Source organism: Bos mutus, chromosome 29 (genome assembly GCF_027580195.1).
Source record: "Bos mutus isolate GX-2022 chromosome 29, NWIPB_WYAK_1.1, whole genome shotgun sequence".
Lineage (NCBI taxonomy): Eukaryota > Metazoa > Chordata > Mammalia > Artiodactyla > Bovidae > Bos > Bos mutus.
In genome coordinates, this window is record NC_091645.1 from 16,567,858 (window position 1) to 16,582,984 (window position 15,127).

At 47.0% G+C, this 15,127-nt stretch overlaps 1 protein-coding gene across 4 annotated transcripts in view; it reads left to right on the top strand.

Moving 5' to 3' along the window:
- TENM4 (teneurin transmembrane protein 4) overlaps positions 1 to 15,127 on the top strand; it is an 855,551-nt gene that overhangs the window by 799,951 nt on the left and 40,473 nt on the right. For all 4 annotated transcript variants that reach the window (XM_070365001.1, XM_070365000.1, XM_070365002.1 and 1 more), the window contains 2 exons: positions 1,858 to 2,012; positions 8,502 to 9,379. In XM_070365001.1, coding sequence (XP_070221102.1) covers positions 1,858 to 2,012; positions 8,502 to 9,379 — 1,033 coding nt within the window. The remainder of the gene's footprint in view (positions 1 to 1,857; positions 2,013 to 8,501; positions 9,380 to 15,127) is intronic.

Below are 15,127 nucleotides of genomic sequence, written 5' to 3' on the forward strand. Positions count from 1 at the left end.
TCCTAGGCTTGAAAAATGAAATTAGTTTATATTCTAAGCAGGGACAGAAGGAGGACGGCCCCCGCTTTAAGGCCTCCAGTCCTCCACGTGAAATCAGTGTTCAGCCCTGAACAGCCTAAGGCAGCGGGCAGGAGGAAGCCCAGCTCCCGCGGGTGTTCACCACGCAGAGGCCCTTGGCTGTCTTAACCCCACCCTCCTGACCGGTCATAGACCTGTGGGCCCTTGAGAGCAAGCCCAGGGTGGGTTTCGTGTTCTCATAATTCTAAATCGCTCCAATAATCAAGGGCTAACTATTACAGGTCAGATGTTATTACCCGCATTTTATCCATGAAGTGAAGTGAAGTTTATCCTGGAAGTGAAGTGACTACCCCAAGGTTATATAACTGGGAGGCTTTTTAACTTTAAACATCTCCACCTCTGTGAAGCTTTTCCTGACCCCTTCTTTCAGTTCCTGCCCCAGAAAAAACAAGATGAAACTGACCAGAATCTCCTTTATTTCCCCATGAACCGCTGTGGCTTCTGTCACTCCCTGGGTCCAAAGTGATTCCTGTGCTCCCTCAGCTAGACCGCGCATTCCTCAGGGGCACACCCTGTCTGGACCCCTCAGCGGTTCACACTTCTATAGGGTATGTCTGACTCCTGTGATTCTAGACCTGGAGTGTCAGTATCACCCCTGAGCCTTGGTCCTAGTCCCAGCCAACCTATGACTGATTAATGGTGTTTCTGGGAGTGAGACCAAGCAGAGGGGTGTGTATAAATACATGTATTTAAAGATTCTTCAGGCGATTCTTATCCATATCACTGGTTAAGAAGTCCTCCCTTACTAGAGTGGTTCTCAAACTTTGATTTATATCTTTTTACGTCATTATCACCCAGGGCACTGGTCAAAAATACAGGCAGATGTTCAGGCTGCACTTGAGATTTTGTGAACCAGGTGCCTGAGGGAATGGTGCCTTTTAGCCAGCTCCCGGGTGATTGTCATACACATCCAAACGTGACAAATACAGATCTGGAACAGTCTTTTCATTTCACAGCTAAGAAAACAAATGCAAGGGCATCCAGTGACTTGCCTGAGGTCACACAGGTGGCCCTGGAGAAAGTCAGCAGGCGGGATAGTCTAGCAACTGGAGGAAAGGAACGTTGGATAATTCATTGTGCCTTTCATTGTGCCTTTTTTAGACTTTAAATTCACCAATATTCCCTACACGAATCCAAAGGATTCTTTTTTAGGCTCTATAATTCGAAAATAACCAATGAAACTAAAATAGTAATAGAGAACTCCCTGGCGGTCCAGTAGTTAGGACTCCACACTTCCACTGCAGGGAGCCTGGTTCAATCTCTGGTCAGAGAACTAACATCCTGCAAGCTGCATGGTGTGGCCAAAGAAATTAAAAATTAGAATAGAATAACATCAAATAGTAATAGACTAGAAAAGCGTGAGGGATGATTGTCCTGGAAGAAAAGAAAGATTACTGCAATCAAAGGGATTTGATGATTATAATTTCAGGTCTTCAGAAGTAGGTTAATTTACATAGTCCATCATTTGACATTGAAAATGTTCCTCCTTGCCACTACCTCTAGTGCTTAACTCCCGGCAGTTATGAGTCCAGGTTTTGTGGATGACTGAGATGATAGGTAAATATCTCCAGAGGCAGCAAGGTAGAACAACCAGAGGCCTGTGCTGATCCCCTTTTACAAGCCCTTGGGCAGCTGTCTTCAGAGAGGGGATGAATGTCGTGGGGAAGATCTAATCAAATCATAGAGGAGATGTGCCCATCACCCTGCATGTTTCCCTGAGTACGCGGGTTGTTAACCACCTCTAAGGCTGGATGTCCTGTTTGGGCTTCTCCACCCCAGGCATCACAGTGGACAAGTCGGGGCTGATCTATTTCGTGGACGGCACCATGATCAGACGCATTGATCAGAACGGGGTCATCTCCACCCTGCTGGGCTCCAACGATCTCAGTTCCGCCCGGCCCCTGAGCTGTGACTCTGTGATGGATATCTCTCAGGTAAGGAGGTTTTGTCTGCTGGGGCCCTGGGTCAGCATGCTTGTCCTCTCCTGGGCACCTGGCTTGCCTGCTGGCTGTTCGTCTTTGTGTTGCACAAGGCTTGTGAGAACACTCTTGGTGCAGGGCCTCTTAAGAGCATTAAGGACGCATAGGTGAGTCCAGCACAGTGTGGGGCTCTGGATGGTCACCATCAGAGGTGACAAGTGGGTGACACAGGAAGACCCGGAGGACTGAAGAAATCTGCCCCATGCAGCCCTCGAAGGCAGGAGAGCCTCATACAGTGTAAATTTAAATCCGTAATCTCATGAATTCACAGATACTTGAACATTGCCTGTTCTCCCTCTAGGCTGTAAGCTACGTGAGGACAGGAATTCTGTCCATCTTTTCCTCTGCTGTAACCAGGGTGCCTGGTACACAGGAGCACACCCAATACTCGTTTGTTGATTAATTCATTAGTGGATTGATTGAATCCCATCTTTGCCACTCACCAGCTGTATAACTTTAGACAAGTTGCTGAGGTCCTCTGAGCCTCGCTTTTCATGTCTCTAAAATAGGAGTAATTGATGTTGTCCTGGCAGGATTGCCTTGAGAATATGGAAACGATGTATGCAAGAGCTCCGAGCACCACTCGGCGCTCCGGAAGGGCTCACTAAACAGAAATTCTAGTCCCGCTTTCACAGAGGAGGTGACTTTGCTAGCTTGTGAAGGCTGAATAGGAGTTTGTTGGGTGGCAGGAAGAAAGGAGACATTTCACACAATGGAAACTGCGTGTGCAATGGCACAAAGGTGTTAGTGGGCCGGAAACATTCAAGGAACATTGGAAGATTGAGCACTGAGGACAGGGTTCGTAGAAGGAAGAAGCAGGAGTTGGAGCTGGAGTGTGTTTTGCAGCCAATAAGGAAAGGACTTACCTTACCACACCAGGGTTTGAACCTCAGTGAGTGGGCTCCAGGAGCCCCATGTAGACCCAAGACAGACACAAGGTTCTGGCTGCTGTTCAGCGTGTCCCTAGTTTGTCCTACAGTGACTTGAGAAGGGATGTGTCCTTTATTGCTCAATCCTTTAGTAGAACCTGGCTGGCGCTGAATCAGTGAATATCCATCTTGTCAAGATTAGCAAAGCCAGAGATACAAGGAGGTTCAAATCACATTAAATTTGGATTTGGTGTTAGCAGTGGGCACACTTGGCTTTTTAAACACCCTCACTTCTAGGGGAGCCTGCATACAGGCCCTTTGCCACTCACTGCCAACCTGCTGCCTGGGTTCAACAGGTGACGGAGGCTGGGAGGCTCCCCGGCTCATGCCCGCCCCTGCTCCCAGCGTGTCGCCGAGCCCCTCACCCGGACCTCAGGGCTGCTGCCGGCCGTCCCGCAGCTGCGTGCTTCCCTGTCCGGTGCTGGTGTGGTTTCCCTCTGCACCAGCTACTGATTGTTATGCTCCCAAGTGGGAATTTGTTCTCTGCCACCCGTCTTTCCAATTTGGCAGGCTTCCCCTTGCTGGCTCGAGGGTTTCCCTCTCCAGTCTGTGAGCAAGCTTGATTTACCCCGTCAGGAAGCAGCCACAGCCTGAGGATGTTACGTCCAAGTCTCTTCAGTTCTCCAAATGGGCCCTCCACCAGCCAGCACAGGGTGCCGAAAAATTTCAATCCACACGTTGGAAAATTGTGTAGCTTTAGCTGGAGGTGCTGCCAAGCAGCCAGATCAAAGTCTTGGAAGACAACTGGCATATTGTGGAGGGGGAAAAAAAATCCACACTTAAATTCAGAAATCCTGGACTGAAATCTCCATGTCCCTGGTCCTCACCGCCCTCATCCGAATTGAAGCACAGGATTCTTTTTACCACACTCTCTGACATAGCCATAAACTCTTATACATGCATATGGGAAGGGGCCTGGCTTTCATCCTCAGAGCTTCCTCTATCACAAACACGCAGCTGCTTTACTGTGCTGTGTGGAGCAGGGAGGTGAGGCAGAGAAATGAGAAACCGCTCAGAGGTAAGAATGCAAAGGGATTATCATTACCATCTTTCTAAATTCCATATATATGCATTAGTATACTGTATTGGTGTTTTTCTTTCTGGCTTACTTCACTCTGTATAATAGGCTCCAGTTTCATCCACCTCGTTAGAACTGATTCAAATGTATTCTTTTCAATGGCTGAGTAATACTCTATTGTGTATATGTAGCACAGCTTTCTTATCCATTCATCTGCTGATGGACATCTAGGTTGCTTCCATGTCCTGGCTATTATAAACAGTGCTGCGATGAACATTGGGGTACACGTGTCTCTTTCAATTCTGATTTCCTTGGTGTGTATGCCCAGCAGTGGGATTGCTGGGTCATAAGGCAGTTCTATTTCCAGTTTTTTAAGGAAACTCCACACTGTTCTCCATAGTGGCTGTACTAGTTTGCATTCCCACCAACAGTGTAAGAGGGTTCCCTTTTCTTCACACCCTCTCCAGCATATATTGCTTGTAGACTTTTGGATAGCAGCCATTCTGACTGGCATGGGACTCTGTGGGTGAGGGCGAGGGTGGGATGATTTGGGAGAATGGCATTGAAACATGTATAATATCATATGTGAAATGAATCACCAGTCCAGGTTCAATGCATGATACAGGATGCTCAGGGCTGGTGCACTGGGATGACACAGACGGATGATATGGCGAGGGAGGTGGGAGGGGGATTCAGGATGGGGAACACGTGTACAAAAAAAAAAAAAAAAAACTAATGGAATGAACAAATTCTTGTTAGAAATGTGAAGAAAACCTTTCATGGCTGAAAGAAAATTAGGTAAATGGCATTAACTTTAAATTTTGGGGGGAAAAAAAGCCATAAATTAGAAAACTTTTCATGTACTTTAATGAATTTTAAAACAAATCAAAGTGATTGAGCAGAAGTTTAAAAATAAGAATGCAAGGAGGAGAACCAGGGAGCTCTCTTGGACTGAAGACCAGGTGGGAGGAGAAAACAGAGGGAGGCAGAGAGTAGAGACGTAATGGGAGGTGCTGCCATCTGTCCGGAGCATCCATTCAGAACCAGGCATGAGTTCTCAACTCTGCAGCCTGCGGCCACCACAGACACTGAGTATCATCACCCTGTCCATAGTCCAAAATGATTTCCTGAGAACGTACTGTGTGCAGGCACTCTTACAAATGGGGACACAGAGATGGATATGACAACTTTTCTTGTTTAATTGTCACCGTAATCCCACGTGGAGTCACAAAGAGTCGGACACCACTTAGCGACTGAACAACAACAATAATCCCTCAAGGTAGGTATTGCATACCCCATTTTATAGATGGGGAAACAGACTTGGTGAAGGAAAATGTGATTATAAATGCAGAGCTCTGTGCTAGGTTCCCTCAGGGGTGCAGAAAGGAAATTTTTTTTCATGATATCATGTAAAGCATTTTGAACTTCTTTCCCATATGTAGAAGGGGGTAATAAATATTACATAAGAGCCCCACACAGTGTCTGGCAACTAATAATGGGCTGTAAGTATTCATTCTCTTTGTAATTTACAAAGAATTTCCTTGTGCATCGTCTCGTTTGATCCTCACGACTACTCATATAAGATTTATTAGCACCATCTACATATGAGGAAAGAAGTTCAAAGCACTTGTGTAACTTGAGGAAGGTCACACCTGTGGTCACTGGTGGACTAAACTAAGAAGTAAAGTATCCAGACCCCCAATCCCTCCCTCTCTCTATGCCATTCACCAGTCATTCGTCCATCCATTCCATGATCCGTTTTTGCAAATGACTCTGCAATGAGGCAGTCAAGTCAGGGAGCTTTAATAAAGGCACAGCATGCTCTGGGGGAGGGGGAGGGAGCTTGATTCCATCTCAGGATGACAGAAGTGCGAGCTGGAGGGGAGGGACCTCAGAAACTGTGACGTCCCTCCGTTCTGGTGATGGGAAATGAAGCCTCCACGCAGTCATCGCTAACAGGGAGGTAAAATCAGAGCAGCATAGGTACTTGGTCCAGAACCATCATACACGCACCATGACTCCAAGCGCACTTCTTTCGCCTTCTTTCCTGGGTGGCTATGTGCACGTGTGCACGCAGGAGAGAGTAGGAGAGGCTTGTCCTTCCCTCCTCCCCGCTTCCTCTCCCTCTCCCTCCCAGGTTCCCCCACCCATCAAGGAGCCGTCTTTTCATCATAATGACAGGCAGAAAGGTCTCGGCAAGCATGCCCCCAAGGCACCACAGGGCCAGAGGGCATAAAATATTTAGCAGCCAGTGTTGACAAGAAATGGGCTTTAGGAAATTGAAAATTCCCCTGTCACTTGAGAGTAAACTGTGTTCTTGATGCAGCCGAAGGCAGCTGTGATGCTGTGCTCCGGGGAGTGCTGGGAAGTGTGAAGGGAGGCAGCCCAGCCACTGGTGCTGGCGTTGCCTGGCACCCCCTGTGCTGTGGGGCAGAGGGGGCCCAGGCCGGGGGCGAAGGAGCAAGCAGACCCTCGGAGCAGTGCAGCTTGCAGGGCCTGCTCCGTGCTGAGAAGGGCCCTGAGCTCAAGGGCCAGATGGAGGTGGCCACGTCTCAAAGGTGTATTGTCTTCTGGGGTTTCTTTTCACTATAGTCAACTCCCACTTGCACATTGCAGGAAATATAAAAAATTTTAAGTGACAAAGAAGAAAGTTAAAATTCCCTCTCCTCCCAATACCGGTTAACATTTCCGTATATAACCCTCAAGCTTTTAACCCCGCTTCTGTCCATCATCTATCTACTTTATTATTGTCTGGTTCCCCCAGTTGGGATCACACTGTGATTACAGATCTTCAAACTGTTCTTTCTACTTAATACATAGCAAACATCTTCCCGTGTCATTAAGTATCCATCTGTGACGTCACTTTTAACTGCTGCACAGAGTGCTCTAACCTGTGGGTGCTTGAAATGGACTATAATTTCCTCGGCCAGGTCTCTGTCATCGAGCATCTGGGTTGGCTCCAGCCTTTCAGCGTTATTAAAAATGGCTGTGATAAGCACCTCTGTAGTCAGGGGTGTACAGGTGTAAATTTCTGGAAGAGAAATGGCTCACTCAAACGTGTAACATTTATTTAAATAAGCCCCAAGTTGGATGGAATGTCAAGGACTTGTTGGAGGCTCAGGATCCTAAGGCGAAGAGTCCCCAGCAGTGGGGTGGATAAGGCAAGCGCAGGCAGCAGCTGTCCGCCTACGTGCATTGTGGCTGGATCTCTTGGGGAACACAGCTGGCAAAGGGCTTCCCTTAGTGCCAGCACCTCCCAGGGCGAGATACCCAACATCCCAGCCTCCAAGGCCACCAAGGCAAGAAACAGCATCCTGACCTTAGACCTGCCAGGCTGCAGTCCCCTGCGTGCCCACCTGCAGGCCAGCCCCCTGTGATCCCTGCCGGCATCCCGGCCTGGCTCAGAGGAGGCTCAGACCTGGGGCGCAGGACCTCTGAACCCTCCATTCCCGTAGCTGACGTTGTTCATCTTTCCCAGGTGGACTTGTTCTCTGAGGTACTAGAAACCATCGTATTACCAACTTCAGTATGCATGTGCAGGAGCCTCCGAGGGATTTTGTTGAAATGCCAATTCAGATTCAGTAGGTTTGGGGTGGGGCCTACCATTCTGCTATACTGACCAGCTCTCAGGCGATGCCAACGCTCTCAGGCCAGAGATCACCCTTGAAGGAGAAAGATCCAATTTTGATTCCCAGGCACATATTAGGATCATCCAGGACGCTTTTGTGCCTTTCCCAGAGCTCCATACCCAGGGATCTAACTTAATTGATCAGAGATGGAATTTTAGCGTCAATCCTTTCTTAAATCACCACGGGTCCTTCCTGTGTAGCCAGATTTGAGAATCACAGGTCTGCAGCTATGTCAGACAGGGGCCAGGGTTGCATTCACTTTACATCCCCAGCCCCTAGCCATGTGTTACTCCATGAACTGAGAAATCCTCTGCCATGCGTTTAGCAACAATTCACGTAAGATCTTCCTTAAGCCGCTAAACAACTTCTCCTTCAGCCTCCAGACTCCATCTGCCTTCCCCTCCCACCTCAGTAACATTAGCTGCCATTCTTTGAGCACTTCTGAGGGGGTCAGACCCTCGGGACTATTGCCATTACTTATCTCACAGATGTGGATATTGAGGCTCAGAGAGGCAAAGTAACTTGCCCAAGGCTGTAAGTGAGGGAACAGGGATCTGAATCCAGGCGTGTCTGACTCGGAAGTCTCTCTTCTCACCTGTTCCTTTTGTTTGTTTGTTTGTTATCCCCTTCTCTGTGTTTTGTCAGTCTAACATAGACCATCAGATGTCTCGGTGGGGCTCTCGCATAGTTTCTGTCTGATCAGGGGCTGATATCTGCGGGTGATGACAGGCTGCTGCCTGCTGATCAGGCAGGACTGCCTGTGCTGGCGTTTGGTCCACTCTACAGCGACCCAGGGCTCTACAGGGTGTGGGATGATCGGTGGTGGGCACCTCTCCAGGCATCTGAGTGTCCGTGTCTCCATCATCAGGTTCGCCTGGAGTGGCCCACAGACTTAGCGGTCAACCCGATGGACAACTCCCTCTACGTCCTGGACAACAACGTGGTCTTGCAGATCTCTGAAAACCACCAGGTGCGCATCGTCGCCGGGAGGCCCATGCACTGTCAGGTGCCCGGCATCGACCACTTCCTGCTGAGCAAGGTGGCCGTGCACGCGACCCTGGAGTCGGCCACTGCCTTGGCCGTCTCTCACAATGGGGTCCTGTATATTGCTGAGACCGACGAGAAGAAGATCAACCGCATCAGGCAGGTCACCACCAGCGGAGAAATCTCACTGGTTGCTGGGGCCCCCAGTGGCTGTGACTGTAAAAATGATGCCAACTGTGATTGTTTCTCTGGAGATGATGGCTACGCCAAAGACGCGAAGCTGAATATCCCATCTTCCTTGGCTGTGTGTGCTGACGGGGAGCTTTATGTGGCCGACCTTGGGAATATCCGAATCCGGTTTATCAGGAAGAACAAGCCTTTCCTCAACACCCAGAACATGTATGAGCTGTCCTCCCCGATCGACCAGGAGCTCTACCTGTTTGATACCAGTGGCAAGCATCTGTACACCCAAAGCCTCCCCACGGGAGATTACCTGTACAACTTCACCTACACCGGGGATGGTGACGTCACGCTCATCACAGACAACAACGGCAACATGGTCAACGTCCGCAGAGACTCCACGGGGATGCCCCTCTGGCTGGTGGTCCCGGATGGCCAGGTGTACTGGGTGACCATGGGCACCAACAGCGCACTCAAGAGTGTAACCACACAAGGACACGAGTTGGCCATGATGACGTACCACGGCAACTCTGGCCTGCTAGCCACCAAGAGCAATGAAAATGGATGGACAACGTTTTATGAGTAAGTGTTTGGTGGTTTTGCTTCATGGCCGCACTGTAGAATTAGAGGTAAACTGATGAAGCGTTCATTTATGGATGTCTTTTATTTTAATTCACTTGAGATGCAAACCATGACCGATTACATGTTCTGCATGTTAATAACCCAGATGATTACTCCTAGGAAGGAATATGGTGTAGGAGGAAAGGCATGAGCTTTGAAGTCAGAGAAGCTGGGCCTGAATCCAGCTTTTCCTGTGGACTTAATCTCCCTAGGCCTCAGCTTCCACCTCTGTAAAATGGACTCACTACAGGGAGGTGACAGATAGAAAATACTTGGTTAAGTGTCAGCAATTGTCCACATGATCCAAGTCCACATCTTTTTTTAAAATTAATTTATTTTTTATTGAAGGATAATTGCTTTACAGAATTTTGCTGTTTTCTGTCAAACCTCAACATGAATCAGCCACAGGTATACATATATTCCCTCCCTCTTGAACCTCCCTCCCATCTCCCTCCCCATCCCACCCCTCTAGGTTGATACAGAGTCCCTGTTTGAGTTTCCTGAGACACACAGCAAATTCCCGTTGGCTATCTATTTAACATATGGTAATGTAAGTTTCCATGTTACCCTTTCCATACATCTCACCCTCTCCCCATGTCCATAAGTCTGTCCCTATGTCTTTCTCCACTGTTGCCCTGTAAATAAATTCTTCAGTACCATTTTTCTAGATTCCATATATATGTGTTAGAATACAGTATTTATCTTTCTCTTTCTAACTCACTTCACACATCCACATCTTTATGATTCAAAACTTTTTCTTTCACTTTTAACATTTTGGATGGAATTTATGAAGTGCATTAGACGCCTCCTTCTCATTATACAGGCATAAATCTTTATTTTATGAGTCAAGGTCGTTAATAAGAAACAAGACATTTGATGCTGCCAAATTGATCTCAGAGAAACAGCAGTGTGAGGTCCTGAAGAAAGATCTCAGCTCCCTGCCCTGGGATTGAACCTGGGTAGCCTGGATGAAAACCAGGAATCCTAGTCACTAGAAAACCAGGGATTAGAGGCTAGAAGTACAGTGGCCCTGACTCGCCGCAGTTTGAAAGCAAGAATGTTTCAAGGAGGCAAAAACTATAAAAACAGAAAGTTTATTATTAGAGACACAACATAATGTCTGGGAGAGCACACAGGAAAAGAGTTTGTTTATCTGACTCAGAAGCAGGGCAGAGATACACACCCAGAGAGAAAGGGTATGGTCATCCTCTGTAATGAAGAGGAATGCGGTAATTCAGAGACACACATACGGAGACGAGTGTGGGCATCCTGAATGAGGAGGCGCACAGTAAGAAGGTATTTAAATCACTTATCTAGCATCATCCTTCCTAGTCTTTGTTTACTTTTGACCGATTGTCTAGTTTCTTTCTTCACCCCTGACTGGTCGGTCCTAGGACCCTCCCCAGGATGCGTGTACAACTTTTCGCTAAGGTGGATCCCACCACAGAGGCCTGTGGGTGCATATCCACACTTACGGGGTAGGGTCCCCTCCCTTTCGACCCCCAAGGAGCCTCCCTGCGCGTGGGCAGGCAGGGAGGTCGTCCTTGACCTCAGAAGTGGGCCTCTTACCACTTTACTTTAGCAGAGCTCAGCTTTTGCCACTAGCTTTGTCCTTGGAGTGTCTGGGTGAGAACAAAGCTTGAATTTTACTCTACTCGACAAATAGCGGGTGTCTATCCCGGGGGCCCATCTGTCTCCTACCTCGATATGAAGCTAGTTCCCGGGAAATGAGGCTATAGACCCGTCCATTCCTGCCTGAAGTGATTCTAAACAGCTCTTTGCTCCTGGGCCTAATCCTTAGTTTTACCACCTCCTCCCTCCATGTGGCGCTATCGTATCGTCATTTCGGCTGACTTCAGTAGCTCGCTTCCCTTCTCTTCATCCAGGGTAGGGGTTCTTAAATGTACGTGTAGTCAGAGAACCAGACATTCAGCTTATTATAATCCTCACCAAAATTAAATATGTATATTATATCTCCAGGGTGTTCCTCTATGAGGTATTTTAATGAATAGACTTGTAACATCTATTTCTACTTAGATCCTTTTTTAGCTTCTTTTTGAGGTTTTAGCCATGTTCCACACAACTGAGACTGTCAAATATTAGACAAGTACATGGGAGACAGGGAAGGAACTAGCCTAGCTGCCCATCACTGATGGGCTAGGGACTGTATTACTGCATTCAGGCCACGAATCATCTCTGGAAGAAACAGAAATGGAGACACTGAGGCTCAGAGAGGCTCATTTGTTCATTATTGTCTAGTGAGACCTCACAGAACAGGGGTCACAGCCCACATCTGTCTGATACCAGAGCTCACGCTCCTGCAGCTCTGCCCTGCTGCCCCGTGCGGAGTTTGTTAATCCCAAATGAACTTGAATCTTTGAACCCTAAGTTTTTCTCAACCTTGATCAAGCATCAGTTTCTCACAATCCTAGAGATAGCTCCCAAACAAAAGGAGCTATCATAGATTTTTGAATACAATTTGCACCAAAAAAGAAAAAGTTACAGCAGTTTGTACAAAGTTCACTGGCTAAATTCCCTTCTCCATACGGGCACCTTGTTAATTACAAAAAAAAAAAAAAAAAAAAGACAAAAATCCAGGAAAATAGCAATTATCTTGATTAACTCATCGAAATGGAAATACATTAAATAATTCAATTTTCCCCCAGTTGCCCAATGGAAATCCCTTATACATTATTTAGCCAATACAGGGGTTTCTTTGTCAGAGCAAGTCGGTGCCCTCGATTCATTCTCAAGGTCACTCCCTCAAATTGAAGACCGAATGCTTACACATCACTGCAGCCCTTACTCTCAACCAGCCCTGAAATTGAAAAGTATTTCCTACACCTCTACCAGCAAGGATCCCCTGCCCCTCTCCCTGTCTTCCTTGATGAAATTATACAGCCATATTTGATGGTTTATGAAGAAAGAAAAGTTAGTACCATCACTTTTTAGAAAATTGCATTTGGAATTCCAAAGTATCTACTTCATAGCTGTATTCAGAAGCAGAAGATAAAAGCCCTAAAAGAAAAAAGTGAAAGTCACTTTTTTTGAGATCCAACTGTGTACCAGGCTCTTTCTCATTTAATCTTCACAGCAACCTCAGATGGTAGAGATTATCAGTCCTGTTTTTTACAGATGATCAAACCAAGGCACAGAAAGAGTAGGTAACTAGTCTAAAATCACACAGTGAGAACTGAGCAGAACCAGAACATACGCCCACGTTCTTTCAACTACACTGATTGGGTTCACCTAAATTCTTTGTAACTTATCTGTATGTTACGGACTGAAGTTGTATCTGTTTCATAGGGATAGTCTGGGGTTCAAATTTTCAGTGAGATAAAATATGGAAATCAATATCGGACTCATCATAAGTACTCAAATGACAGCAATTGTTGTTATTATTATTTCAAGTAACATTAGTATTAGCATTTCAAGCAGTAGCTAAGTCGCTTCAGTCGTGTCCGACTCTGTGCGACCCCATAGACAGCAGCCCACCAGGCTCCTGCGTCCATGGGATTCTCCAGGCAAGAGTACTGGAGTGGGTTGCCATAGTATTAAGTAATTGCAGAGATGTTGTTTGGGCATGTAAGGTATTTACCTGGCAGCAGTTGCGAGTCAGCTAATCAAACAAACAGACCAAAGTTGTAATTGATGTTAGTAGAAATTAGAGGAGGGCTTCCCTGGTGGCTCAGATGGTAAAGAATCTGCCTGCAGTGCAAGAGACCCAGGTCCGATCCCTGGGTTGGGAAGATCCCCTGGAGAAGGGAATGGCAACCCACTCCAGTGTTCTTGCCTGGAGAACTCCATGGACAGAGGAGCCTAGTGGGCTACAGTCCATGTGGTCACAAAGAGTCAGACACGACTGAGCGACTAACACACACATGTGCACGCACACGCACACACACACACACACACACACAGGAATTAGAGGGCAGATCAGAAGAGCAGACTCAGGTGTCAAGTCTGAGGGATGAAGGTATGAACCAGGAAAGGGGTCAGATTCCTGAGAATACCCAAAATGGACGGGAAAGAGTTATACAGGATGGGTCCAGGAAAAATGGTTCAATTCAGGTTGTGAACATAGCAAGGATACCAGATACTTATTTTTACTGGACATTTCCATGTGATTTCAGGAGCAGTCTGGCTTCCAGACCCATGTCTCAACCAGACAGAAATAATGCCTGACCTACCCCATTTTAGGGCTATTAGAGGGATCAAAAGACCAAGTACATGCTGAAAGTGAAAATGCTTTGCAACCTTTGTTGCTCCCAAGAAGTTATGGTATCAAAATTATTATCATTATGGTATTTCTCAATACAGATTTGGACAGACTTTGCCAGTGCACATTGCTCCAGTGAATTTCCTACTTTTAGGTCCATGGGGCAGCTTAATGGATTCCAAACCAAAATGCTCTAATACTTAAAAAAAAAAAAAAATCAGCCCAGGCTTGCCTATAACACAGGCTATTACTGAAACAAATTTTAAGTTGGCTTTATCGACCCTCTCAACAGATTAATACATCCAACATAAACATCTCACGTGTCAGAGCAAGCAGCTTGACTTAAAGTGTTTATAATTCTGGGAATCGAGGATCCTTTTCTTCCCTCAACCCAGAGATCTGCCGGTCGGAAACCTAAAAGGGGTCTGTAATGCTTTCATCTCTAGCATGTGGCAACATTAATTTCAGACTTGGGCTTCTGGGCTGGTGGCATTTGCTGGCTAAGAAAACGGCCTGACAAAAGGAGGCAGGTTCCAAAATTGGCTTATTAGATGGGCATGAGTAAGTTTCATAAGGCAAGTGGCTGTGGCACTCAGAGCCCTGTGACAGCTCCCATCACCCTTATGCTCAAGCTCTCTACCCTGAGACCCTAATTAATGCCTCTCTGTACACTCTTGGGGTTTGCCAACTAGGAGGTGCTCAGTAATTATTTTATGAGTGAAATTTACATTCGGGAGGGAAGGGAAATCAAGAAGGGAAGGAAAAAAAAAAACATGCTGTCCTGAGAAAAATGCTGGGTTTCCATCGCAGCTACAGTACTGTCAGTGCTCCTAGCAGGACACGGAATTCAGTTCAAATGGTTCCAGTGAGGAGACCTGGCTTCCCGTTTTTGCTTGAGGACAGAAGAGCCAGAAAAGGCATTGTTCCTATCCTTACAGTGAAAATAAGCCAGACAAATGGCAAATGCATGAGTTTTCCTTGAACTCCTTCTCGGAGGTCACAGGGCAGCCAAGTGGACAGGCCTTTTACAGAGTGTCACATCAGAGACAAGATGTGGGTGCCAGCTTCCCTGGGGTGGTTGCAACTGCTGATGCTGCTGCTAAGTTGCTTCAGTCTTGTCCGACTCTGTGTGACCCCATAGACAGCAGCCCACTAGGCTCTGCCGTCCCTGGGATTCTCCAGGCAAGAACACTGGAGTGGGTTGCCATTTCCTTCTCCATTGCGTGAAAGTGAAAAGTGAAAGTGAAGTCGCTCAGTCGTGACCGACTCATAGCGACCCCATGGACTGTAGCCCACCAGGCTCCTCCATCCATAGGATTTTCTAGGCAAGAGTACTGGAGTGGCTTGCCATTGCCTTCTCCGGGTTACAACTAGTCCCTGGGGAAAAAAAGCGTTTAGCTTAGGTAAATTATGAAGACTGAATGTGTCCTGGCAGGAGGGTATGTAGCCCTTGGAGGCTGCAGAAATTGGGAGAGTCCACATTCTCCAAA